General features: G+C 48.9%; 2 protein-coding genes across 10 annotated transcripts in view; both read left to right on the forward strand.

Annotated features, from left to right (window-relative positions):
• TOP6BL (TOP6B like initiator of meiotic double strand breaks) overlaps positions 1 to 23,848 on the forward strand; it is a 59,978-nt gene extending 36,130 nt beyond the window's left edge. Inside the window, exons 8-16 of the mRNA XM_072639242.1 lie at positions 1,975 to 2,158; positions 6,097 to 6,253; positions 8,000 to 8,140; positions 15,932 to 16,053; positions 16,953 to 17,063; positions 19,712 to 19,810; positions 21,947 to 22,016; positions 23,483 to 23,616; positions 23,708 to 23,848. Coding sequence (XP_072495343.1) covers positions 1,975 to 2,158; positions 6,097 to 6,253; positions 8,000 to 8,140; positions 15,932 to 16,053; positions 16,953 to 17,063; positions 19,712 to 19,810; positions 21,947 to 22,016; positions 23,483 to 23,616; positions 23,708 to 23,767 — 1,078 coding nt within the window. The 3' untranslated portion in view covers positions 23,768 to 23,848. The remainder of the gene's footprint in view (positions 1 to 1,974; positions 2,159 to 6,096; positions 6,254 to 7,999; positions 8,141 to 15,931; positions 16,054 to 16,952; positions 17,064 to 19,711; positions 19,811 to 21,946; positions 22,017 to 23,482; positions 23,617 to 23,707) is intronic.
• A 184-nt stretch (positions 23,849 to 24,032) lies between these two features.
• On the forward strand, positions 24,033 to 26,431 carry RCE1 (Ras converting CAAX endopeptidase 1). Of its 9 annotated transcripts, none has more exons than XM_072639237.1 (8): positions 24,033 to 24,340; positions 24,517 to 24,619; positions 24,722 to 24,805; positions 24,895 to 25,073; positions 25,277 to 25,444; positions 25,602 to 25,632; positions 25,718 to 25,780; positions 25,861 to 26,431. In XM_072639237.1, the coding sequence occupies exons 1-8, from the start codon at positions 24,156 to 24,158 to the stop codon at positions 25,867 to 25,869; spliced, it is 822 nt and encodes a 273-aa protein (XP_072495338.1). In that variant the 5' UTR covers positions 24,033 to 24,155; the 3' UTR covers positions 25,870 to 26,431. The 9 variants fall into 9 exon arrangements, with proteins under 9 accessions (XP_072495338.1, XP_072495333.1, XP_072495335.1 ...); XM_072639232.1 differs by having other exon boundaries at positions 24,039 to 24,340; positions 25,607 to 25,632; XM_072639234.1 differs by having other exon boundaries at positions 24,040 to 24,340; positions 24,895 to 24,973; positions 25,249 to 25,444; positions 25,607 to 25,632.
• The last annotated feature ends 557 nt before the right edge of the window (positions 26,432 to 26,988 follow it).

The raw sequence follows: 26,988 nt of genomic DNA on the forward strand, positions 1-26,988 counted from the left end.
TCTCACATTAAATCAGTGTTGTTCAAATTTCTTATCAGAAATTTAGGAGCTGTTTACTCCAAACAACAGATGCTATTTCCCATGACCTCTTGTCTGATCAATAATTAGAGTTGTCGACCACTTGGAAAACTACTCAAGTGTTAGATCCGTACAGTTTCATCTGTAATTCAATCTGTAATTGAAAACCCTTCTACTAGTTAAGCCCATGTCCTACTGATGGAGCATGGTGTAGCAAAGAGAGAACTCAGAAGATCTGTGTTCAAATCCTGCCCATGACATGCTGCCTGTGTTTACCTAGGCAAGTCACCTCATTCTTCAGGGCCCCAGACAGTGCTCTGACATCATGAATTGCAGGGCAGCTGCTGATCTTTGGTTCCTCACCAAGAGTTCTCTCTCACTAGTGAAATCAAAGTCCGTCTTGTAGGCTTCAGAATGATATGAATCACTTGAACCTAGAATGAAGAGACTGGGAGTCTGTTCTGATGGGGCCAGAAGACATTTTCAGTGACTGATTGCTCACTTGGAGTCTGTCCTCTTGAGTTGACTTGGTTCTGGCTCATCTTTCAAGTGAAGAAATACCTGTGGGCAAGCCTGGGAATGACAGAATCTGCTATATCTGGGGTGGTCCTGAGTCGTTGAGAAAGCTATCTTGTCTGATCCTAGAGTTTGAGAGGGTCCAGCATCTGGGCTCACCAGAAAGGGGAGCCAAGTTCTGCATTTGGCAGTGATATCTGCCTTCCCAAGAACCTTTAGAGCAGGACCAGTTCTCACCAGAGGTGACACAATGGGTAGAACTCTGGTCCTGGAGTCAGGAAGTCCTGAGTTCAGATCTGATCTCAGACACTAGCTGAGTGATTCTGGGAAAGTCACTCAACACCTCTGTTTGCCTCAGTTTCCTCAACTGTCGCATGGGGATAATAATAGCCACTACCTTGCAGGGTTGTTGTAAGGATCAAATGAGATCTTTGTAAGGTACTTGGCCTGGGACCTGGCACATAATAGATGCTATATAAATGCCTATTTCCCTCCCCTCCCTTCCCAGAAGGCTTTGGGATGTTCAAGTCTGAGAAACAGGTTTTCTCCTAACTTAGCTGGCCCCAGGCAATCAGGACCTAAAGGTTTATTTGATCCAGTGCTGAGGGGAAAGTGTTTGGTGGAATATATTCTGATTCATTGGTTTAAAGGGAGAGGGGAGGAAGGAGCCCAATGATATTTCCCTCTGTAAGACAGACCTGCTAGTGGGTGAGTCCCTCAGCATGAGTCTTCCTGGGGAGAAGATGAGCTACCTTATCCTACTGTTCTTAGGAAATGGAATTTTCCCAGTGATATAAAAAGTATCTGGGGGAGGGTGTTTCCTGTATAGATAAAATTATTTCCGGGGCTTTCTCAAGCCTGACTCTATGGCTAGATGATAGGGTCATGTGTGCTCATGGAAACCAAACCACTTTACTGACTGTCTCTTCTTGAATCATTGGCGGTAGAGATGACTATCATTCCTTTGGGTGTAGGGCAGATACAGGGCCTGGAGTCACAGGATCTCAGAGGTGGGAGGGACCTCAGAGGCTGCCCAGTGTAGCCCTTACCTCAAAAGAAGCCTGTTTTAAGTGTGGGCTGGTACTACCCCCCACAATGCCAGTTTTGATGGCACCCTAGGTAGGGAGCTGAGTCACCTAGCCCTGAGAGTCAACTATGGGCAGAGAAAGTGGAGTATGTGTGGGTGTGTCTGTGTATGTGAATGTATATGCAAGTATGTGTGAGTGTATGTGTGTGAACTTGTGTACGTATGTGTATGCACATGTGTATGTGAGTGTGTGTCTATGTATGAAGGTTTATGTGTGTATATGCAAGCCTGTGTGTGAGTGTGTGTGTCTAAGTGGTTAGAGGGGGCTTCATAAGTGTTGGTGGTTTCTTTCAGCCACTTCTTTAGGGAAAAAATGCCCTCTGAGTTGCCTTTCCTATTTTTTGTGCCACCAGGCCAGGATTTCCGAGGGTCCAGCAAGTCTGCCGCAGAATCCACCCTGTGGTGGGGCACCCCGTTGCACTCCTTATTCCTTCCAAGGAAGCTGACGTGGGCTTATTGGGGCAGCTGACCCTCACTTCGGCAGCTGCTCTGTGTCCCTGCCACAAACTTCATCCCAACCAGATGAGCAGGATCTCTGCAGCCTTCATATCCTTTTAATGATGCTGAGGCCAAACCGTCCTCCCAGGCCTGAGAAGGCCATTGGCACCTGCACTTTATACACACAGCATGGGCATCTGAGGCTGCTTCTGGTTCAGTCTCTCCTCCGTGTGGTGTGGGATAAAGAACACAAGCCTCAGTAGGGGAATGGTGAGAAGGGCCTCTTACTGGGAGCTTCCTCTAAGTCCATATTTAAAGTTTCAAACTTTTTTTGTTACCCTACATCCCACTTAAATGTGGCTTCACTGTAGGCCCAACAGGGAAGCCATACCATGAAAAAGTATGGTAGTAGCCAGGGAAGTAGGGTCAGTGTCCCATCTTTGGGGTCCATGCTTCATGGGCTAGACTCAGTGGGATGCAGTACATCACTCCTGTCAATGCTTGGGCACTAGATGGGAAGGCAGTCGGGAAAACTTCTTTCTTAAAGCACAGATTTATGTAGTGGGCTGGAAGACCCATCTAAAACTAGCCTGTGCCCCTCCAGGTCCCTGCCTTTCTAGACACGTTGCATGGCTCCCCTGTGAAGCCGAAGGCTCCATGTAGACAGGCAGGGGAGCGTTTTATTTGTTATTTATGGCAGATATTTTAAACAATTACTTTTTCAAAAACATTTTTAAAGGCAATGTAAATGTTTTGTATTGTTTGTAGAGATTTTTCCTGAGATTTTCTTGGAAGTAATCAGTAAGCCTTTAATAAGCACCTTCCAAGTGTGAGAAGGTTAAGGAGGGGGCTGGGACATGTTACTGGTGGGATTGGGTAAAGAAAGGGTCATTTGAGAATGATGCTGGGCTCCCTGAATTGTCCCATTTTCTGGGGGTGCTTCTGTCTGAGGCTTTGAGAACTCGGTCACAAGCAACCAGCAGCATTTATTTTTACAGAGCCTTCTAATTGTGTGTGAAGTTAGAGCAGAGTGTCCAGCCTTCAGGAAATGTGTGGCCATGATCAGTTACCTCACACAAGTCACTAATGTGCCCTGAAAATCTTAAAGCACTGTGTTAATGCAAGTTGTTAATTTTATGACGGTGAGAGGGTTGGACTATGTTATCTTCAAGGTGAACCTGGTGGTCTATGTGAAAGCTCGGAGACAGAAGTGAGTGGGCACCTGGGTCTGTGGCCCTGGGCATGGCCCAAAAATAAATGCTTAACAACCAGCTCCCCTCAGATGCATCCACTGTTAACATCATCTCCATCACTGAAGTGTGGACGATCAACAAATCAAGTGCTGACTGATTCCAAAAGTGTAAATTCTGGTACTAAAAATTTAACAACCAGCTCTCCCCAGACAGTTCAGCGAGCTCCAACATACCTGGCAGCCAAGTTTGCCCAACCAAAGCAGAGGATTCTAGCAGAGAATGAGGGTGCTCATGAGAATGAGAGGGAGGAACATTTAAAAATGCACACCCAAGGAATTTGGATTTCATTCAAAAGGCAACTGGCAAGCCTACAGATTTCAGAGCAGGAAAGTGACGTTGAGATCATGCTTTAGGTTTAGAAAAGAGATTCTCCTTCTCAGAGGCCTAGATTAGAAGGCGAAAAGCAGGAGGAGAGAGAGCGGCTCAGAGCTTGTGGCCTGGGCCAGGGAATCAAAGCTAAGGATGACCTGGTTGGCACTGGGATCTTCAGAGGGAGATTAGGAAGGGATGAGCCTTCAGAGATGCTGCCTCTTGGGTGCCCTTGGATCATCCACAGGCCAACATCTTGAAAATGGCTGCAAGAAAGAGGAGAGGTCGGAGTATTGAGGGAGGACCCGAGAAAGCTTACAAAATTAAAACCGCATATAAAATAGGATAGTTAAGATAAGACAGAGACTATCTAAGGGAAGCCCAGGGAGTAAAAGCTCCAAGGCTTTTGGGAGGAGCTCCTCCAGGCTTCAGAACTTTGAGCTACAAAGTAGCCAGTGTTTTACAAAAGAAAGCCTTTCTCCTGAGACTGAGTTCCAGGAGGATGCTATCCTGTGGTCCTTGGATAAGGAACACAGAGCAGCGTGAGGGACAAGTTTTCAGCTTCTGTCTTAAATGTGTTACTCAATTCAGATTGGCAGCACTTTGGCCCTATAAATGCAGAGAGTAAGAGCCCAGTCACTGAGGGGCTCTCTGCAGGGCCCAAGAGGCTCCCAGCAGCCCAGGGCATGAACGTTAACATGCCCCTTCAGCGGCCTGGTGTCTTAAGACAGCCTTTGGCAAATGTTCATGGAATCCTTCAAGTATCTGTGATGTAGCCGTCCTTTGCTGGTCAAAATGGAGGGCTGGGCTTTCATGTCAGGTGAACAGGGCTACATTTGTCATTCTTTTATGAAAGTTTAGAGGCTAGGCTGCCTCACTCACAGAGGTCTGGGCTGCAACAGAACCTGGAAAGACAGCATCTGTTCTTGGAAAATGCACAGTCTTTCTCCCAGTTCTTGTAAAACAGGTTGGTGGGGTGGGACTGGAACACTCTCTGCTATCTGTTCACTCTCTCTGTGCTCAGAACCAAACCACCTCACTAAGAGAGCTATTTTGAAAACTTGGGAGTCTAGACTAACTCTTGTCTCAATGCTCAAGAAAGCTCTTCTTCTCAAGATTCCTGGATCACTCAGTTCTTTTGGAAGTGATTGAAACAGAGATGCAGTGCTGGGGTCAATATAAGCCTGGGTCCAGAATCTCTCTGAGTCACAGGGCTTTGCTAAGATTCATAAAATTCAAATCCAAAGAAGTATTTTTTGGGGCCATGGCTGATTTTCGAACATCAGGGGGTCTCTTCCTTCACAGAAAGTAGTCCTGGGCCTTAACCTGTGGAGGGGGCTGGGGGTTTTTAAAAGCCAAGCTTTGTGAGGCCCCACCAAGTTGGAAAGCTTTGAGGTTGGTCTGTTGTCCAAGTCAGAGGCTTACTTGTCTACTGACAGTTTGTCCACAGAGTATCGAGGGAATTGTGTGACCACCACAATGCCATGTGCCATGTCCTAAAGGGCTGAGTTGGTAAGCAGCCATACTCGCCCCACAATGGGTCTCTGGAGCATGAGTTCAGGGTCTGTGTTTGAGTGGCCCTCAGTAGTAGTATAAGAGTTAGACAGATTTTCTCTCCTTTCCAGGCTCACCTTCTCTTCATATCTATAATTTCCTACCTAAATGTCCACATATAAGTGATAGGATATAAGTGAAATGGTTTTCCTTTCTTGCTTTACTATCATTTAGGCTCTCTCTCCTTAGGACCTTCTCCTCACCTGGTTCCCTTCTGCGTACGTGGTTACTGAATTGCCTGTCCCCAGAGTGCTAGAAGTTTTCATGAGTAATGCAGATGTCCTTTCCTCCTGGGATTAGGGAAAGTGCCCTCCCCTCCAAGGACTTCTTGCTGTCCTGGCCTACATTTCATTTTTATGATGCTCCACTGGTTGATGGCCAGGCTTGATAATCCTCATAGGAAACACCTTTTTCTAAGTTCAATCTGTAAGAAGACACAAGAGGCTGCTAAGGGAAGATTCTTAATCCTTCTAGGCTATATTGCCATGGAAGACAGTGCCAAGGACAAAAGCATAAGGTTGTGAGGCAGCCATCGGTCTTCCCAAGGTGCCCCTGAGTAATGCTCCTGGAGGAGATGCCAGAGTCTCACCCTAAGCCCCAAACAAAGTCTTGAGGGTATTTGGGAGAAGGCCACAACTTCCTAGTAGTTGGGAAAGGCCTAGCGCGGAGTGGTACAACTCCATCTAGAGTCACAGAACAAGAGAATATCAGCCCTGGAAGGAAGTCTAGGACAAAGACTACAGCTGGAAGGGGGAGCAGCACTCATACCCATTTGTAGATGGGGAAACTGAGGCCTAAAGAGGTTAAGTCTTAGATTTACATGACTAATCTACAGGAAGTGCGGACGAGGGCGATTCTATATTTGTTATAATACACTTAATACTGAGGATTTAGCAACCAAAATTTGGTATTTTTCTTTAGCCACTATATGTATTTCTGTATGGACCTTCAGGTCTGCCTCTAATATTTCCAAACCAGGAGCATCCATTAACTGTCTTTGATGATAATTCCTACCTTTTTGACTGGAAGAAATACCACTTGTGTGCAGCACCCAACTTGAATATCAGTTTGGAAGAAGGTACAGCTCACTCTTGAAAAACCCCAGACATGGGAAGAAGGGAGGGAAGAATTATAGATGGCCAAAGCAGGCAAAAGTCAAGCTCAGTCCTTTGGCACATTGAATAAAGAGGGCTGGCTCAGGCTGTCCACTTGAAGCAAATGGTGGGGGGAAGTATATCCAGTTTGAAGTCACGTGTCACTAACCTGGCATTAGTCCACCCTCCACTTCTGTGGCTGCTTTTGCTCGCTGTGGAGAGAGTCCGTGGGCCTTTATCCTCTTCTGCGGCTTACTAAGAGAGCTTCATCATAGCTGTTTTAATCTCCGGCTCTGGAGAATTCGGGGAGCCCACGTCATTAGGAGGAAAGGAGTCAATTTGTTCTGCTGGGCCTCCTGAGGTGAGCCCCGGAGCCAGTCAGGCTGAATTGGGAACAATGCCGTGGTGACTGGAATTATTCAGAAGCCAAAGGGGCTGCTTCCAGGGGGTGGCAGGCTTCCCCTCACCTGACAGGAGATTTTCAGGGAGTGCCCATGGAGGTGGGAGGAGCCCTCTTGGCCATGTCTGAGTTGGTCCACATGCCTCTGCATCCCCTCTTACCCTCTATGAGCTATGGTGCCATTTTAGCCACCAGGCTCTAGGGTCAAAGCATCTGGCTACAAGCCCAAAAAAGGAGGTACCGCATGCAAAAGCAGATTAAGCACAAGGTGGCAATACAGCGTTTTTACCATTAGCTGGAGTTTGCTTCTGACTGTTGTATTTGTGTAACTGATCAGGTCCATGCAGGTGTGTGCAAAGGATGCAGATCTGGAGGTCTGCTTGTCCCTCTAATTATCTGACCAGGCTCTCCAGAATGCCAAGTAATAGAAACATGGAAGTAAACTGGCTGGGTCAGGGAGACTTCAGGGCTCTTAACTTGAATATTGTATAAATTCTCCCTACCTGAAATCCAGGGGGAAGCTGAGATAGTTGGATCCAGCAGATCACCCAGTGGGAGAGAGAGATCCCAGAGCATTGGCTGCCATGCTTGGGAAGGAAAGGCAGTGTCCAAAGTGACAGGCAGAGGCCTAGATAAGGAAGTGATCCTAAGGGGGAGTCCTTTTTTTCAACTGTTTCAGAATAAAATGAGGGTTCTAGAGAGTAATGATTGTATTTTTTGGGTTGGTGGATGGACATTCGGTCATAAGACAACAGGTCCCCAGAGAGAGGTGGGCGGGTCTCTACCTTTTGGAGAAACGTTTAATGCCAAAGAGATCAGTTAGGCAAATCCCGGAGGCTTTTCTCTTTTCTGCTTTAATTTTTGTTTTCAAACTTTCCAGTTTTTCACCCTTTTCCAATTTGTGGAACTGCTCTGAATTATCTGGTAGTGAGCCTGGGACATACTCAGTTCTTAGGACATAAACCATAGTAGGAAAGGTTTTCTGATCTCACATGATTCTGGGGCTCAGGACCAGGAACCTTGGGGAGGATTCTGGGGATTTAGCATTTTTTGGTTTTTATGGCTCTATTCTGGTGGGCCCTGGCTACCATAACTGCATTATGCTTTCCCAGTTTTCTGTGCCAAGTGACTTTGTTGTTCTCCATGGATTCCGCCAGGCAGAGATACTGACTTTATCTTATAGATATAGAAACTGGAAAGGAAGCTGACTTGCCTCCATATTTCTGTTCCCCATTCAGTGTAAGCTTCATTGCTGGGGCAAACCTTTTCGCCCTGAAATATTTGAAAACTTTGCTTATCTTATAATATCCTGTAATATCTCATTCTTTAGATTTGGTGTTTCCTGATGTGAGTTATTGGATTGAATGCTGTGAGAGGAGACAGCCCCAGAACCCAGAGGAACAAACCCTGCTGCTCTTTCTTATGGTGGATTTCCACAGTGGATTTCCAACTGAGCTGACGGAGGCTTGGGGTAGGTGGAGGAGATCAGAACTGTCCATTCATGAAAAAGGCTTCAGCAAACAGTGACGTGGTCCAAGGATCTATAACTTGCTGCAAGTATGGATATTATGCAGCCTGGTCCACCTTGCTAAGTGAATTAAATGAACTTTTCAAAATCTAGAATTTTGAAAAAGCCATCTCTTCCACACATTACCTAAAGGCCTGTGTAATCCCAGGTGTATCAGCACCATCTGCTATCTAGATAGCATCCCAGCTCTGAAGCCCTGCTCCCATGCCTCCGATACCAATGTCACAGGCAGCACAGGAGCAGAATGCCCCTCCCTCATCTTGGTGCCTTCCCATTGACAGCACAGGCATGGGGTGGACTTAGTCTGAGGTGCTGGGTTTGGTCCTGGTGCAGCCTAGCAGTTGTGTAACCTTGTAGTTACTGTGTCCTTCAGTGTCCTCTGTAAAGTGAGGGCTTGGGGGGCAGACTGCTGAGGTCTGTGACAACTCTGAGTTTCTGTGGTTCTAGTAGTGCTGTTCACTGAGGTCATTTTCAGTGCTCTTTAATGATCAAAGCCAGGGTTTGATAGACCCCACAACTCACAGAACAGCTTCTGAGACAAACCACAAAGCTTTGCTCTGAGCAGGGTACAAGGGCCCATCCAAGCTCAGGCCAGTGCTCACCTCTAAAGCCCCGGTTCTTGGGTCATGTACCTCTTCTCAGAAAGAGAGGGCTCCTCATCCTGTCCATTAACCAATCAACAAACGTTTATCCAGCACCCAGTAGGTGCCAGGCTCTGTACTAATAAGTGCCAGGGTTACCATCTCCTCATCTTGCCTTCTTACCAGGCACTTCAGCCCTTACCCTGGGGCTCTGAGGTAAGAGCTGAATCCCCTGTACTACTCTCTGGCCTTTTCTGCCTTCCCTCACCACCTTGTTGCACAGGTTCCCTGTCTCTTCCCACTCCACACCTCCCTCATAACTCACCAGTCCTGTGACTTTTTAAAAAGTTCAGTTTTGTTTTGTTTTCTGTTCCAATTCTCTCCCTTCTCCACTGGTTGAGAAGGCAAGAAAAAACAGAGTGTATTATAAATATAGTCATGCAAAGCATTAGCCCTGTGCCGCCCCTCCCCCCCAAAAAAAGAGAGAAAAGAAAAGCTCTTTATCTGGAGATGGATGGCGTGTTTCACATGAGTCCTTTGGGACTGTGGATTGGTCATTCTGTTTACTGGAATTAATTAAATCTTTCAAACACTCTGAAAGCACTCTGGCCCTCAAGTTAGGGAGACCTAAGTTCAAATCTAGTCTTAGACACTTACTAGTTGTCCTTGAGCAAGTCACTTAACCTCTGTTTACCTCAATTTTTTCAACTGTAAAATGAGGAGGATGACAGCGTCTCCCTTGCACTGTGATTGTAAGAATGAAATGAGACAATGTTTGTAAAGTATGTTGTGCCTGATATATCATAGGTGCTATATAAATATTTATTCTCTTTCCCCCTTTCAAAGTTTGATTAGCTTTAAAAAATTGCTGTTACTGTATAGCTGGTTCTGCTCATTTTCCATTGCATCTCATCATATAGGTCTTCCCAGGTTTTTCAGAAACCTTCCTCTTCATCATTTCCTACAGCACAATAGCACACCATCCCAGTCATATACTGTAATTTGTTCAGTCATTCCCCAATGGATGGGCATCCCCTCAGACTCTAATTCTTTGCCATCACCAAAAGAGCCTGCTATAAATATTTTTGTACATCTGGCTACAATTTGAGCTATCTTTGATCTCTGATGAATAGACCGAGTGACCACATTGCTGGGTCAAAGGGCATCCACAATTTAATAGCGTTTTAGGCCTAGTTCCAAATTTCTCTCCAGAACAGTTAGTCCAGTTCCCGGCTCTACTCACAGTGCATTAAAGTATCTGTTTTCCGTCAGCTTCTGTGGCATTTGTCATTTTGCTTTTTTATTAACTTGACCAATGTGATGAATGTGAGGTGGTTCTTCAGAGTTGTTTTAATTTGTGTTTCTTTAATTATTAGTAATTTAGAGCACTTTTCATATGGCAATTGAGAGCTCGGATTTTTTTATCTGAAAACTGTCTATTCATACCCCTTGCCCATTTATTAGTTGGGGAGTGACTCTTATTCTTATAAGGTTGGCTGAGTACCCTGTGTATCTTAGAAATGAGACCATTATCAGAGAAACTTGCTGCAAAGATTTTTTTCTCTGCACCTGTTTTTAAACTTTTTAGTAATTGCAGTTGTCCGCTTTACCTCCTGTGAACCTCTCTGTCTCTTGTTGGATTCCCTCGCCTTTCATGTGACAGGAGATTTCTTCCACGTTTCGCGAATTTGCTAATGATGTCACCCTTTATGTCTAAATCACGAGCCCTATTGGGCTCCTCTTGGTGAGACGTTGGTCTGTACCCAGTTTTCACCAGACGACTTTCTGGTTTTTGTTGAATAGCGAGTTCTTTTCCTCATAGCTGGGATCTTTGGGATTATCAAAAACTAGGATACTGTGCTCCTTTACATCTATATATTGTGCATCTAACCTGTTTCACTAATGAACCTCTCTATTTCTTATCCAATACCAAATTATTTTTCACAATTACTTTGTGAAAAGCTTTGCAGTGTAGAAATATGAAATCTGATACTGCTAGCCCTCCTTCCTTCTCATTTTTTTTTCATTATGTGGCTTGATATTCTTGACCTTTTGTTCCTCCAAACGAATTTTGTCATTTTTTTCTAGCTCTGTAAAGTAATCCTTTGGTATTTAATCGGTTGTTGTTGTTCATTCGTCTCAGTCGCATCCAATTCTTCATGACCTTGTTTAGGGTTTTCTTGGCAAAGATATTAGAATGGTCTGCTGTTTCCTTCTCCAGCTTATTTTACAGGTGAGAACACTGAGGCAGTGTAAGTGACTTGCCCAGGATCACACAGCTAGGAAGTGTCTGAGGCCATATTTGAACTCAGGAAGATGAGTCTTCTGACTCCAGGTCTGGCACTCTAGCCGCTGTGCCACCTAGCTGCCCATTTAATTAGTGTGGCACTAAATAAATAAATTAACTTTGGTAGTATTGTCATTTTTATGATATTGGCTCAACCAATCCATGAGCAACTTACATTTCTTCAATTATTTAGATGTCTTTGCCCATATGGGATGTTTTATAATTGTGTTCATATAGTTTTGTGTCTTAGAAGGTAGACTTCCAAGTATTTTGTACCATCTGTAGTTATTTTAAATGGAATTTCTTGATCTCTTCTTTCTGGGTTTTGTTGGCAATAATCAGAAATACTGATGATTTGTGTCAGTTTATTTTATATCCTGAAACTTTATTTTTACTCGTTTTTATTAGTTTTTTTGTCGACTCTCTAAGTTTTTCTAAAGAAGTCAGTTGTGTTTCTTCATTGCCTCTGCTTATTCTTTCAATTTCTTTTTCTTATTTTATTGCTATGGCTAGCATTTCTGGGACAGGATTGAATGGGGATGATGGACATTCTTGCTTTCACCGCTGATCTTATTGGAAAGGATTCTAACTCATCCCCATTACAGTTAATGCTTGTTCTTGGTTTTAGACAGATACTACTTATTTTAAGGAGAGCTCCATTTATTCCTGTGCTCTCTGAAGTTTTTAACAGAAGTGGGTGTTGTATTTTGTGCAAAACATTTTCTGCATCTATTAATACAATCGATTATGTTTGTAATTTTCCCAACATTCAACCAGTCCTGCATCCCTGATACAGATTTATCCTGGTCACAGTGTATGGCCTTTATGACATGTTGCTGTAGTCTACTTGCTCATATTATAGTTAAAATTTTTGCATCAACATTTATTAGGGAAATTGGTCAATAATTTTCTTTCCTTTTTAACTCTTTCTAGTTTAGATATTAAGACTATATTTGTGGGCTGTAATGTGTCCAACAATGCCATTACTAGTTCTCTACCCCAAAGAGATCAAAGAAAAAACAAAAGGACCTATATGTACAAAAATATTTATAGCAACTCTTTCAGTGGTAGCAAAGATTTGGAAAATGAGGGGACATCCATCAATTGGGGAGTGGATGAACAAGTGGTGGTATATGACTGTGATGGAATACCGCTGTACTGTAAGAGATGACGAAAGAGATGGGTTCAGAAAGACTTGGCAAAATCTATGTGAGCCAATACAAAATGAAATGAGCAGAACCAGGAGATCATTGTATACAGTAATAGGAATATTGTAAAGACAGTCATCTGTGAAGGACTTAGCTACTCTGATCAATACAGTGATCCACAACAATCCCAAAGGGCTCATGAAAAATATCCACCTCCACGAAGAGAACTGTTGCACTCTGATATTTTCTTTCACTTTATTTTTCTTGTTTTTTTTCTCACAAGCTAATGTGGAAATATGTTTTGCATGACTTCATATGTATAAATGGGTATCATATTTCTTGACTTCTCAATAGGTGGGGGAGGCACTGGAGGGAGAAAGATTTTGGCACTAGAAATAAAAATTTAAAATAAAATTTAAAAAGATTTGCACATAGAAGGAATTTGGTAGGGCCTTCCTTCTTGTTTCCCTATTTTTTCCAGATAGTTTGTGTAGTTTTGGAATTAATTCTTCTTTTAATGTTTAACAGTTTGTTTAGTATCTTTGCCAAGAAAACCCCAAGGAAAGCATTGGCATGCTATGGTCCACAGGATCAGGAAGAGTTGCACACGACTGAATAACAAACAAGAATTTGTTTGTAAATCCACCTATCCCTGAGTTTTTTTTTTTTGTTTGAGAGTTCATTTATGGCTTGTTCAATTTCTTTTGCTAAGATAGAGTTATTGGAAAATTGTATTTCTTGTTCTGTTAATCTAGGCAATTTATATTTTTGGAATTATCCATCCATTTCATTTAGATCATTAGTTTTACAGGCATGTAGCTGGGTGAAAGCAACTAATAATTGCTACTATTTCTTCGTCAGTGGTTGTGAACATGCCTTTTTTAATACTGGTGATTTGATTTTCTTCTTTCTTTTTCTTAAATCAAATTAGTTAATGGCTTATTTGTTTTAGTCTTTTTTTAACAGCTCCTAGTTTTATTTGTTCAATTGTTTTTTAACTTTAGATTTTGTTAATTTTTGCTTTGATTTTAAGAATCTCTTTTTTGGTGTTAATTGAGAGTTTTAAATTTGTTGGTTTTCTTCTTTAGCTGCATGCTCAATTCATTGATTTACTTTTTGACTGATGAGCAAGTAAGTCAATATATTTTGACTATAGATTGGGAAAAAAACAATAAAACTATTCTCAGACCCTTTGTGTTATTTAACTGAATGTTTCCTGAGGACGTTCAAGTTCTGAGAGGAGACTTGGATCCTGCCAGGACTCCATTGCCCACTTCTGTTCACCTTTTTATCTTTTTCTTGACTCAGAGTTTCTTCCCAGCCCTGGTCTTTTCATCAAGAATGGCTGGAACCAAAGGCCTGTTTCTTCCCTGTAAGATTATATCCAGTTTTGCTGAATATGTTCTTCTTGGTTTTAAAGCTATATCTTTTGCCTTTTGGAATATAGTGTTCTAAACTTTCCACTTGTTTGTGATCCTGACTGTGGCTCCTTGATACTTGAATTCTTTCTTTCTGGCTGTTTGCAGCATTTTTTTCTTTGACATGGAAGCTCTGGATTTTGGCTATGATGTTCCTGAGAGTTTTTATTTGGATTTCTTTCAGGAAGGGACTAGAAGATTCTGTTTTTACTTTTGCCCTTTGGTTCTAATAGCTATGTTTAATTTCTTTCATTCTTGAAATACGATATCCAGGACTTTTTTTTGATCATTGCTTTGATTCTCAAGTTATCTTTCTTTGATCTGTTTTCCATGCCAATTTTTATCTTTGATGAAAGATATACTTTATTCTATTTTTTAGTCTTTTGACTAAAACTGCCTCAGCAGATGGGCTAAACCAGGTGGAGGATAACCAACAGACCTCAAAACCATCAGTGACTTAGGGAGATATCTACCCCAAACATGTGAAGACTTCCACTGGCAGAATGGGCAGATGAGAACAGTTTGTTCCAGTGGCCAGGGAGGTGGATGAAGCAGGCACTGGGCAGCGCTTGGAGCTTGGTCAGACATCGAAGATGCCAAGGTTGTCTGCTGCATCCTGGACCATCACTGGTCATCTTGGCTTTTGTCCTGCGCCAGGACTTGGATGACTCTGGAAGAGAGAGTGAGGCTCTGCAGGAGTCAGGATGTCACCTATGCTGTCACTTGTCCTCTTCAAAAATGAAGGAGGAGCAGCATTGTTGTCTCCTGGCTGTCCATTTGGTTCATTCTAATTTTCAGGGAGTTTGTTGCTTAGGCAGTTTTCATACCAGGATACTAATTCCCTTTCCTACTCTTTCTTCCATTGCTCTGATTCCTTTCATTTTTCCTCTAGCATTCTCCTTCCATTGATAAAAACATTTTTTAACTCTTGCTTCATGTTTTCAGAAATTCTTGGTGGTCTCATGCCTAAGCTCTGCTTTCCTTTGAGTCTTTGCTTAGAGATGTTTTAGAGTTTTCCTCTTCTGGATTTGTGTCCTGGCCGTCCTTGGCACTATAATAGCTCTTCATTTTGGGGCCCCCACTTTCTGAATTGGAACTTTGCACTAGGGACGTCTCTGTGCCCTTCTGGAGTGACTATTGGGGCCTTCTTTGGTTCTGATGTATATTCTCTGGGATCCCATGCTGCCCCTTCCTCTCAGCCCCCTGGATTCCCTGACTTCCTCTAAGTCCAGCTAAAATGGTACCTTCTGCAAAAAGCCCTTCTAGGTCCTCCACAGGTTATCATCTATATTTCTTGTCTGAACTTAAGACTTGTGGGTACCCGGAGGGCAGGGACTCTGGGTTTTGCCTTTCTTTGCATCCCCAGTGCTTAGCTCAGTGTGTGGCACATCGTAGGTTTGCTGTTCCATCATTTCAGTCATGTTCAACTCTTTGTGACCCCATTTGGGGTTTTCTTGATAGTGATGCTGGGCTGATTTGCCATTTCCTTCTCCAACTCTTTTACAGATGAGAAAACTGAGTCCATCAAGGTGAAGTGGCTTGCTCAGGGTCAGTTGTCTGAGGCTGGATTTGAACTCAGGAAGATAGACTTCTTCTTAACCCCAGGCCCCCAGCCCTAGGAAGGTCTGAATTCTCAGACATTCATTAGCTGTGGGACCCTGGGCAAGTCCTTTCAACTCTTTACCTTTTCGTCAACTTTAAAATGGGGATATTAGTAGCACTTGCCTCAAAGGATCGATTAGATAAGATTAGTAAGTGAATACATGTTCATTCCCTTCCTTTCCCCTCCCAAAGAACTGGGGCGTTCATTAGTTGGGGAATGGCTGAACAGCCTGTGGTTTGTGAATCTGATGGGAGCCCCCTGTTGGACTCTAAGAAATAACAAAGATGGCAGATTGATAGAAATATGGGAGGATGTGGTTGAACAGATGAGTGAAGGGAGCAGATGCAGGAAACTAATCTGCCCAGGACTCCAGTCCCTGAGATGAAGACAGCCCTCAGATGTGGCAAAACTGATTAATGGTAATGATTAATGCAGGGGCCTGAATGACTCTCAGTGGAATAGTGGGGAGCTATGGGGACGGTATGTCACATACTGTCAGACCTCATTTCTGTGTTGGATGGTTTTACTTTACTGTCTTTGTTATGAGGAAGTTTTCAGTGGGGAGGAGGCACAGTAAATTGGGGACTGATTGGTAGGAAAATCAAAGACGTCAACAAAACTTAAAAAAATGTCTGTTGAATAAGTGAATGAATGATTCATCCTAAGTCAGAGCCATTCATCTTCTCTCTCCATTTAGGGATGCAGTCTTTGCTTCTAACTCATCTTAATAGCATCTTACTGGAGAACCGTAGCCTGGTACAGGGTGCTGTACAGATGGCTGTGGACCAGGCCTTGGGGCAGTGCCACCAGGTAGTCAAGGTAAAAAAAGAAGGAAATGGTCTCCCTTGGCCCCTCCTTCTCCTCCTCTCTTGTCCCCTCTGGCTAGGAGGAGAGGTTTAGACTGAGGCCATAGAGGTCGGGGTGGGACAACTAGGTGGAGAACGGAACCACCCCTTCCCCTCCACCTCCCCTTGAACTTTACTGGGCCCTGCTCCTCCCCTCCCCACCTTCCACTCTAGCACAATCTGCATCTCCCTTAGTTAGAACCAAGAGAGTTAGCACAGCCTTAAACAGAGGGACTGAGGATGTGTGTGCATTCGATGGGCACACTCACACACCCACACATGAATGCACACAATCCACATATGTACAACACACACTGTACATACAGCACTCACACAGTACATACATGCACACCCATGGTACACACACACACACACCACACACACACACACACACACACACACACACACACACACACACACACACACACACACCGGACCTCTCTCCAGGAGATGCTGTTTGTCTCCTGCTCACCAGGTTTTCTTTCCCTCTCTTTATCCTCCCCAACTCACCTCTCTGGCTTGATTTCTCTATCCTGTTGTCTTGGGTATTTCCCCTCTTGTTTCATCAGTACTTTCCAAGGCAAAAAAGAGCCCTGAAATGGCAAAACTGACACATTATTGTTTCTGAAAATTATTACTGTTCTGGGTCTTTGTCAACAAGGCTATTATTTGAGGCAGAAAACTTTCCTGGGATTCCTTGAAATGTCCAAGTATCCTTAGAACATGGATGTTTCTTTTCTGTCCTTTCGCCCTTCTGCCCCATTTAATTGAGCTCTTGTGAGGCTTCCTGGGGCGGGGGTGGGGGGGGGGTGGGGGTGGGGTTGGTGTATATGATACCAACTGCCCTCTGCCTTTATTTTCTGTCCTTTTCAGGCCCAACAGAAACTACAGACCTTCATCCCTGTGGCTGTGAACTCTATCCTCAGCATCGTGGCTGGCAGCACCCACAGCAGCTTTCGGACGCTTTGTCTCCAGACCCTTCAGGTTAGTGTCCTCGTGGCTACAGCATCTTGAGGAAGACGTGGGTTCCCTCTTGGACTCCCAGTGTCTCCATCCGTAAAATGCGAATGAGGGAATTGTATTCAGTAGGCCCATAAAGTTCCTTCTAGGTCCAACAGTCCAGGCTTCTTTTGTTCTTTAGGGCTTTGACATGGATCTTTCATCCTCACAGCCCCTCAGCATTTGGGGCACGTACTTGGTGGACTGACTGTGTGACCTCAGGCAAGTCACGGAACCCCTCCAGGTCCAAATCAGCCAGTCTGGAAGCATTGTGCCAGGCAATGTGGGGAGAGAAAACATGAACCATTCCTACTCCTGGGGAAATTCCACCCCAGGCCCCTCTGGACATCACCCCCAAAGCAGGTGCCCAGTGGTGCTCATTAGCAGTGGTCTTCATCAATAAATCCCCCCCAACAACAGCAACAGTGACAGTGAACAAGGGTATGGGCCAGGGACAGGCAGACACACCAGCACTCACATACAGTGCCAGTCACTTATCACCCCTAAAGGGGGAACTGTCTCACCTGTGGCCAAGAAGCTGCTTGTACACCTGCTCAGTGTGTGAGTGGATGAGTGTGTATGGGCATGTGGAGAGGGGTGGGTATAGTGACATGTGTGTATGTTAGAGGGGTTTGTGTGTATGTGTAGATATGTATGTATCTTGTACTAGTTTGTATGTGGATAGATGTGTACATGTGAATGTATGGATGTGGGAATAGTGTAGGCGTGTGTGTGAATGGGGATTATATGTGTGATTGTGTGTATACACATGTGAGTGTGTAGTGTGTGTATATGTGTGTAGGTGAATATGTGAATATGTGAGTGTGTCTGTATGTCTACGTGTGTGCGCTGCATTGGGAGTCTGTGGGTGTGGGTGTGGGTGTCATACCTCACAGACCTCTGGCCTCTAAGCTGGATGAAGAGGGTTTCTGACAGCACGGTGGGGGCTGGGGCAGCTTGATGGGAGGCCCAGGTCCCTGGCCAGGCCCTGTTCCTCCAAGGCCAAGATCACCCTCAACCAGATGGCGGGGGCTCTGCTCTTGCCTTGCTGCCCCTCACTATTCACTTGTCCATTTGTCTCTTCCTCTCTGTCAGTCTTTCACTGTATGTCTCTGTGCCTCTCTCTGTCTCCCACACCCACTGTTTCCCACTGTTTCTTGGATCACAGCTGAAGCTTGTCCCCCTCTGAATTCTGGTGTAGTAAAAATTAAACTTAGTAAACTTCTCTTAAGTGTTCACTCAGTGCCAGACACAGTCTGGGGACCCTGCCCTCAAGGGGCTTCTGTTCTGCCCAGCAGACTGACCTGCAATTGTTTGCATAGGTCAAGCCCAGGGAAGAGCAGGGAGGACTTCCTGGAAGAGGTAGCCCCAGAGCTGAGCTTTGCCTCTTATTCATTCCTCTTGGATAGTCTGACCCAGGCCCCTCAGATTGCTCTGAGCCTTCCTCCTCAAGCCTCAGCCCTTTTCCCTGAATAGTGGGCCTCCCCTGAGGACCACTTGTCAGGCTCCCTGGTGTCCTGGAATAGACACTTGGGAGCTCCTCCTTCACTGTCCCTCTCCCTGCTCCTGCGTGGGCTCCTCACACTGGCCTCCTCTCTCCTCTGGCTTTCCCTCTCACCCTTTCACCCTCTGCTTCCTCACCTTGCCCACCTGCCTGCATGAAGTCCCTCTTTGAAGGGACCTCACCCTCCTCTTTCCCAACACTGGTATCACTTCTGGGATCCTGCTCTCCCTACTGCTCCTGTTTGACTCCTTCTCCTCTGCCCCCACCTCCTTTGAGGCATTTTGTACCCACTTACTTATCCTATGAGCCTGCATAAAATGGGGGTGAGGACAGCCCCCTCCTCCCAAGGTGGTGAGAACCAACTGAGATCATACTGATAAAGTACTTTGGGAACGTTAAAGTGCTACAGGAATGCTAACTGTTGTGGATTTGGGAGTGATGGGCAGAGGGGGCCATCAGAAGAGAGAAGGCTGAATTGTAGGGCACACCCAGAGTTAGGGGGCTTGATCTGAATGATCCACCAACCAAATGTCCTAAGAAATAACAGTCGGATAGATGGAACTGAGAGAGAACATGTCCTGACCTGGGCGGAGGGGTGAGGGTTGATGAAGAGGAGGGAGCTTGCAGGAAGGCCCTTGGTCTGAGAGCTTGGCTGTGAAGGACAGGAAATCCGGGGTGAGACAGCATGGGGGGGCTGTTAGGGCCTGACAAGGGTCTGTTGAGGCACACTGATAGGCAGCAGGGAAGGACTTGGAAGACAGGAAGGTCTTGAAGATTGAAGGGGCAGTCTGCTGGACAAGATGGGCAGCCTCTGGCGAGAAGGGAGGATGAGTCCAGAGAAGAGGCCACGGGGCTTGGTCGCCGGCTGTTCCCCATCTGTCAAGGCAGGGGTTAGTGCAAGGGGTCCAGAAGAGAGCTGGTAACGAACAACTGAGGCAGCAGTGAAAGTGAGAAGATGAGGGCAGAGGGTCACCTCGGGGGTGTGGGACAATGCAAAGGAATTTGGAGATGTGAGGGAGGTCTGCTGCACAGGGAGGGCCCTTGGGCCTGTTTACCCACCTGCACTTTATGACCTCGAGAGCCCCTTCAGACTGGGACACTCTGTGATGCTGCACATTTGGTCCCTTAGGCAGCCGATACCCAGGAATTCAGGAGGAGACTGCGCCAAGCCTTCCAGCAGACCCTGCACCAACGGCTCCTCTATCATTCCACCTGTGACCCAAAGAGAGTGAGTCAGCAGGAAGCCTGCCCAGCCTTCCATGGGACCCGAGGCAGAGCTTTGGGGGGCCCAGGTTGTGGGTGCTGAGGGAGAGGAGAGTGAGGGATGCCAGCCATCACAGTGATGGCTCAGTGGGGCTGGGGGAGCGTCCTGGATGAAGACCTACTGGACAGGTGAGACAGCTCTGGGGAGCAAAGGTCACGCAAGCTTCGGGCACCCTGCTGGCTTGTTTGTGGTGCAAGAGTGACACCCAGCGGCTTCATCTTAGAACTGCAAGTCCAGGTTGGGAACACCTTTGCCTCCGGCTCTGACCACAAAGGCCGACTGAGGCCCCTATTAATGGAAAATAACAGTTGTACTTTCTGCTGCATCGGAAGGGCTGGGGCTGCTGCTCCTGCCAAAGCAGGCAAAACCTTGCTATGTGGACGTTAGTGCCACCAGTGCTTTTACCATGTGCTGACCCACTATCTGGTGGTATCTCTCTGAGCCTGCTGGGAAGCTTTCCTAACTGAATCAGGCCTAAAGAAACTTGCAGGCCCTGGCCTGCGTGCTGACACTCTGCGCCTGCTACCTTACTGAGCACGGTGGAAGGTGAACCCCTCAGCCTGCCCAACAGGGAGGAAGGAGGCTGCTCAGGAGAGGAGGACATCAGGACTGGACAGTCGAAGGCTGGTGGTTAAGATGGCCCTAGAAGAAAGCCAGTATGAACAGGAAAAGCATTTAAGTGCCTACTGTGAGCACAGTCTTGGGCTAAGGGCTGGGGACACAGTTAGAAAAGTCAGACAGTGCCCTGTCCTGAGGCAGCTCCCATTCCAGTGGGGAAAGCCATACAGCTGCCATGTGCCAGCAGCCACCAAACGGGTGTTAGACCGTTTCTTTGATGTCATTTCCACCAATAAAATCACCCCAGCTCCTGATATTGAATCACAGACAGGCCCAGGACTTTGGGGGCCATAACTTTCCCTTCTGGGTCCTAGCTGCACCTCCCCAGTTTGACCTCAGGACACAGGCCCTAAGCTGGAGTCATGGCTCTTCCCAGGCTCTCAGGCTCAGGCCCTGGGCTGTCCCCACCAGGGTCTGAGTGAAGATAGGGGTTAGGCCAGGCACAGGCTACCTCTTGTGTCTTCTTCCTTCAGAACCAAAGAATGTAAGAGTAAGACCAACCCCAGCTGGGCCTTTACACAGGTGGGCTCTTGCCCCTGGAATGCACTCTTGCCTCACCACTGACTTTTAAAAGTATGCTTTGGGCTACGGCTCTCAGTGATGAGCGTGTCCCATGGCCTCTTGTGGGGGAGAACCCCACAGATGGGTGTTTGCCCCCTCTCTTTCAGCCCTGCCATCTCTAGGCCTGTGTGCTTCCCTACGTAATGGCCCCTCTTCTCCCCTGGACATGTAGCTGGCCACTGCCTGACACTCTACCCATTCTGGGAACTCCACAGCTGCCCTGGCACACAGGCCCTTCCATGACTGCCTTTAGCAGCTCCCCACTCTTTCCACAGAGATCCAGACCCTCTCTTAGCTGTGGTTTCATGAGTGGCCAGGTCTTTTTGGTTTTCTCCCCTCCCAAAGCTATAAGAGCTGGGACTCAATCAAATCATTGCCTGACTTGAGGTGCCATCATGCCTCCTTAGGGTGAGCATGTGGCAATCAGGCCAGTGCTGGGGTATGCCTAGACCTTCCAGCCTCCCTGTTACTAGTGAATAACGGAGCTGTTCCAGAGTACTTTTATGTACATGACCCCATTGAGGCCTCATGACTGAGGGCCGTTTTGCAGATAAAGCTCAGAGAGTTGGTCACACAGCGTCAGAGATAGTTTAAACCCAGTGCTCTCCCAAGTCCAAGTTCAGTGTTTCTTCCTCCATCCCCACTGTAGATACAAGGCACAGGGTCTCTGGCACCTCTGACTAGAGGTTCTCATGTGACCAGTGCCAGCAGGCGGGAACAGCTGGCTGGTTAGGAAGCAGGTGCTTCCCCGAAAAGGTGTAGCAAAAGCTTGGTTTTAAAGGAGGGTGGCATGGGAGGGCATCCCAATGCTATGAGGTAGCTGTTTCACCTCACACAACTTTTCTGTAGAAGGAAATCTCTGTCATGGGGCTGTGTCCTGCTGCTGCTAAACTCACTGGGGGTTTCTGACTTTCTGACCAGCTGTTTCCTGAGCCAATCAGCACGGAGGAGAGAGAATATAGGACCAAGAGCGTAGAGGAGTCACTGCCAGGTGAGGGTCTGGTTGCTTCCTGACAGAAGTTATGAAGGAGAATTGTGCTGGCACGTGCATGCGTGCGCGTGCACACACACACACACACACACACACACACACACTCATTCACTCACTACTTGTAGCTAACCTTTCCAGAGTCCCAAATAAGTATTCTTGGGGGGCTGCAACAGGAAACTCGTCCTTTAGGGAAAAGAGCGGACATCCAGAGGAGAGTAGGGAAGGGTGTGCATTGTCCTGTAAGCAGCCAGGCAAGCCGCCCTCTTGGCTGCAGCAGTTTTGGACTCTGGAATTTGCCATCCTGGGGCAATGCCACCTTGACCTTCATGGTTGGTATTAACACAGGTGTTGCCTAACACACAAAGCCTCCAAGACCACAAGACACAAATGACTGGAAATAGAATCCCTGAATCCAGTTGGTTCCAACACACTGCAGGTTTGGGGTATGGTCTCCTGTTTGACATCCCAGACTCCCCAGTCACCCCAATAGCATACTGAGTAAATAGCATGCTGAGTGCCTCTCCGTTGCTGGTGCAGTCTTACGGGCTTTGAAAAGTTTGGCATCAATCCAATATTTTAAATTCATCAAGGGATGTGGCAGTTTAAAGGCATCAACCACAAGTATATTTTATAAAGCAGAAAGTACTTTGTAATGTGAATATCACCTGTTGTACAAGTGTAGACTTATACTGTGTGAGAATGTGTGTAAAATGTATACACTTTAATCAGTTAAATACTCAAGGGTGGGAGGAGGGCCACATGTCTGTGGTCTAGAGTGTTGCCAGGCAGGTCCCTGCAAGCATCACTGTCTGACCATGTCATGGAGAGCCCCCCCAGAGACCTGCCTTCCTTGTGCCCTGTGTGCCACTCCCTGACCTTGGCATCCCCTCCCCCACCTCGGTTCTCACCCCCAGTCTGGAGGTGCTCCCTCCTCACAACCACCTCTTGCTGGACCTCTCCCCAGAAGCCTTTCCTCCCCCTCCCCTTCAAATCCACAAGCTGAGATACCCAGGGCCTCTCCCTGAGGCTGCCAAAGTGGGTGGAGAGCTGGCTTCTAGGAAGGAAGGCTGGTTGACATAATGCTCAACCTGCCATGTCCCACCTGCAGTTGTGGAAAAGGCACAAATCTGCTGTTTCAGGAAGTTTCTCATCTATAAAAATAAACTGTAGGCCTTAGCATGGCATTTTTGACATGGTAGAGAGACTTTTAAATGTTTGTTAAACGAATTCAGATCAATACGGGCTGTAATGGCTGGACTGAGACAGCACCCAGACCATGAAGAATGGGTGACATCTGGATGGGGGATGACAGACCCCTTTTAGGTGGGAGGAAGGGGGCAGGGTGATTGAGGAGAGACCGAAGTCGGGTCGGGAGCCCCCGAAAAGCGGACAAGAGGGAGGAGGGGGGCGTGCTGGTCCACATGCGTGGCCCCGAAACAGGACCGAGACTGGGGCATCTTTTCCAGAGAGCTGCAGTCCAGGAGAGGCTCCGAGGCCCAAGAGGTGCTGCCCAGGACCGGGTGTGCCGAGCGTCGGGGAAGCCACCCAGCGCTCTATGGGACCGGGACACCCCCGGGGCAGCCCAGAGACCCGCGGGGAGGTAACCGGGCTGGGGGGGTGGAGGGGAAGGGGTGAGGGAGGGGAGCGGGAGGGAACAGCTCAGGCCAGCCCGCCCCTCCTCCTCTTCCTAGGACGCGCTGTGGCTGCAGGAGGTGTCCAACCTGTCCGACTGGCTGAGGGCCGGCCCCTAGCGGGGCAGCCCCCGGCCCGCTACTTCCAATAAAGGTGCCAGCCAGCCCACCCCGCCTGTCAGTCACTGCGCCGGTCCGCGGGCGGGGAGCGGGAGGGGGCGGGGCCGGAGGGACGAGGGGGCGGGGGGCGGGGCCAAGTAGGACTCCAGCCCAGTCTGAGTCGGACGGGGCGGGGCCAGTCCAGGGAAGGGGCGGCTCCGGGACTGTGGGGGCGGGGCCTAAGCCGAAGGGAGGCGGGGCCCGAGGGGCACAGAGGCGCGGCCCCGTGCGACGTCGTGACGTTACGCTGCGCGTCCCGGGGGCCCAGCAGGAGCCTTCCGAACGGTCGCCGGGTGCGCGTCATTGGTGCGCGCCGCGCCGGACTCCGCGGCTCCGGGTGCAGAGCACGATGGCGGCGCTGGGCGGCGACGGACTGCGGCTGCTGTCAGTGTCCGGGCCCGAACCGGAGCCCGAGTCGACGGCGCTGAACGGTGCGGGTCCTGGTCTGTGCTGTTGGGTGTCTGTGTGCTCCTGCCTCAGCCTTGCCTGCTCCTACGTGGGCAGCCTTTACGTGTGGAAGAGCGAACTGCCCCGGTGCGCGGGGAGGGGGGGCGGGACCCGGGCTGGCGGGGCGGGGCCGCGGCCGTCCGGGGAGGGGCCTCGGAGAGACACTTCCGGGAGGGGCCGGAATGACGGCAGGCCCTCAGGGGCGGGGTCTGCCGGCAGGGGGCGGAGCTCGGAGGCTCCCCCACACTAACCTCCTCCCCCAGGGACCATCCTGAGGTCATCAAGCGGAGGTTCACCAGCGTCCTCGTGGTGTCCAGCCTCTCCCCGCTCTGCGTGCTGCTTTGGCGAGAGCTCACCGGCCTCCAGGTCCGGGGGGCGGGGCCTGGCTGCCAGGGGCGGGGCCGGGAGGGGAGGGGCCTGGCCGTCGGGGGCGGGGCCCGCCTGACGCCCCTTCTTCTTGGGGCTCAGCCAGGCATATCCCTGTTCACCCTGATGGGCTTCAGGCTGGAGGGCTTCTTCCCCGCCGCGTTGCTGCCGCTGCTGCTGACCATGGTGAGTCCCTGCGCAGGGTGGGGGGCAAGGGGGTGTCGGGGGGGCTCGGCCCCTGCCCCCTTCCTGAGCCCCCCCTTCGCTCCCCCCAGATCCTGTTCCTGGGCCCCCTCATGCAGCTCTCCATGGACTGTCCCTGGGACTTGGCCAACGGACTGAAGGTGGCCCTGGGTGAGTTGGGGGCGCGGGGCCGGAGAGCTGAAGGGCGGGGTGCCCTGCCTGAGCCTGGCCCTTGGCTCGGATCGCTCGCTGCTGGTGGAGCCCTGGGCAAGTGAGTTTGTGGTTCTGGGCCTCAGGTTTCTCTTGCGCCAAGTGGGCGCAGTGATACTTGTTCCCCTTGAAGAGTCAGGCCTTAACCCAACAAACCAGCAAGTTCCCCCAAGTCCCTGAAGGGTGGGCGGGTAGAATCTTGGGAACCGCTGAGACCCGCCCCCCACCCCGGGCAGCTCCTGCTCACCCCTCCCCCTCGGCCAGCCCCCCAGGCCTGGGCACAATGCCTGACGGACATGCGCTGGCTGCGGAACCAGGTGATCGCCCCCCTGACAGAGGAGCTGGTGTTCCGGGCCTGCATGCTGCCCATGCTGGCCCCCTGCACGGGCCTGGGCCCCGCCGTCTTCACCTGCCCCCTCTTCTTTGGCGTTGGTGAGCTTCCCTCCCCTGATGAGGCAGGAGGGGCACCCGGAGGGCTGGCCCGGTGTCCCAGCCGGGGGGTGGGGGCAGCAGGCCTGGGTGTCCCCAAGTCGCCCCTTCCCTTACAGCCCACTTTCACCACGTGATTGAACAGCTCCGTTTTCGCCAGGGCAGCGTGGGAAGCATCTTCCTATCAGCTGGTGAGACCTGGGGGGCAGACAGGGCCGGGAGGGGCAGGGGCACAGGATGAGGTGACCACTGACCAGGAGCCCCCACTCCCTGCAGCGTTCCAGTTCTCCTACACAGCAGTCTTTGGGGCGTACACAGCTTTCCTCTTCATCCGCACAGGTGGGTGAGATGCTTGAGAGGGTGGGCCTGGGAGGTAACCAGGCCTGCTGTCCTGACCCCTGGCTGTCCCTCACCCCCAGGACACCTGATTGGGCCGGTCCTCTGTCACTCTTTCTGCAACTACATGGGCTTCCCCGCGGTGTGTGCAGCCCTGGAGCACCCCCAGAGATGTCCTCTACTGGTGGGCTATGTCTTGGGGGTGGGGCTCTTCCTGCTCCTACTGCAGCCCCTCACGGAGCCCAGACTGTATAGCAGCCTTCCCCTCTGCCTGCTCCTGGACCAAACCGGGGATTCAGCCACCTCACTGTGCTCCTGACCTTGGCTCCCTCCCTACAGACTCTTCAGGGGCTCCCTAGTCCCCCACAGGAGAGGAATAGGGGGGCATAGGGTGAGCTGGAGTTCCTGAGATCCCAGGAATTTTGATGGGGGGGGACTAGAAGCCAGAGCCAACTGAACCCCAAGGACTGAGACAAAGGTGGTTGGGATCCCAGGCTCTTCTTGGGGGCCATCAGCCCCTCCTGCACTGTGCTGCTCCTGGGCCTTGGGGAGGCTGCTCAGGATGGGAAGAGCAGTTCCACTGGCCTCCGGGGTTTCCTCCTCTTTTTGCATCAGACTTTGTATTCCCATATTAAAGAGTTTTAACTTGGTTAACCCAGAGTCAGGGCTGACCTTTGACAGCTGAGCTGGGAGTGAACTCTGTGGCCTTCTCAGAAATGGGGCCAAATATTGAAATAGCCACCTCAGCCACTGGCCATTCAGCCTGTATTGTGCACCTACTGTGTGCTGGCCCCCAGTCCTGGCCCTTCCTGAATCATTTGCTGTGGGCACTTGTTCAGCTGGGAGCAGGGGGTGGAGCTTGGAGTGATGGGCTCCTCCCAGCCTTGACCTCCACCCAGTTCTGGGAAGGACTCTGGCCCTTGGACACCAGGGACCCCAGCGGTCCTTGGGCCAAGTGTTCCCCTAGCTCAGGAAAGCTGCACCTGGGCTAGACTATGCCCCAGGTCTGACTTTTGCCGCTTATGTACCACACATGGCTTGTGCTAGACTTGGACCTGCCTCAGAAGCTTTCTGGCGGTATACCCGAGCAAGTTGCTTCATCTCGGTGACTCACCTCATCCGTGTGAGGGGCTTGGATTGAGTCTCCAAGGTCCCTCCCAATTAGTAAATGTGCCCAGTGAGGGTCAGTCCGTTCATCCTGTCTTGTGAGT

This window comes from Notamacropus eugenii, chromosome 2, assembly GCF_028372415.1.
Source record: "Notamacropus eugenii isolate mMacEug1 chromosome 2, mMacEug1.pri_v2, whole genome shotgun sequence".
Lineage (NCBI taxonomy): Eukaryota > Metazoa > Chordata > Mammalia > Diprotodontia > Macropodidae > Notamacropus > Notamacropus eugenii.